Source organism: Argentina silus (assembly GCF_951799395.1).
Source record: "Argentina silus genome assembly, chromosome: 9".
NCBI lineage: Eukaryota > Metazoa > Chordata > Actinopteri > Argentiniformes > Argentinidae > Argentina > Argentina silus.
The window spans coordinates 22,060,237-22,060,437 of NC_139663.1; the positions used below are offsets into that span (position 1 = coordinate 22,060,237).

At 64.2% G+C, this 201-nt stretch overlaps 1 protein-coding gene across 2 annotated transcripts in view; it reads right to left on the reverse strand.

Moving 5' to 3' along the window:
* The window catches only part of LOC310810015 (voltage-dependent calcium channel gamma-5 subunit-like), a gene marked incomplete at both ends in the record, with an annotated part of 4,029 nt that extends 3,828 nt beyond the window's left edge, over window positions 1–201 (reverse strand). Inside the window, one exon of one of the 2 annotated variants that reach the window (XM_083677595.1) lies at window positions 6–201. In XM_083677595.1, coding sequence (XP_083533721.1) covers window positions 6–201 — 196 coding nt within the window. Of the gene's footprint in view, window position 1 lies in introns of both variants that reach the window. The other variant, XM_083677594.1, reaches the window with a different exon arrangement.

Consider the following 201-nt stretch of genomic DNA (forward strand, 5'->3'; position numbering starts at 1 on the left):
CCGACCTGCCAGGAAGCAGACCCTCCAGAGGCCCGAGTGCAGGGAGGTCCTGATGTCGGTGCTCTGGTTGAGAGGCAGGATGACCCCCTCCTCCAGGTACAGCCAGTAGTCCGTGCTGACTGCAACTCCCAGCAGCCCCAGGCTACTCACTGCCAACACGCTGCTGAGCAACGCCAGGGCCTTCCGACCGCACGCACTCAT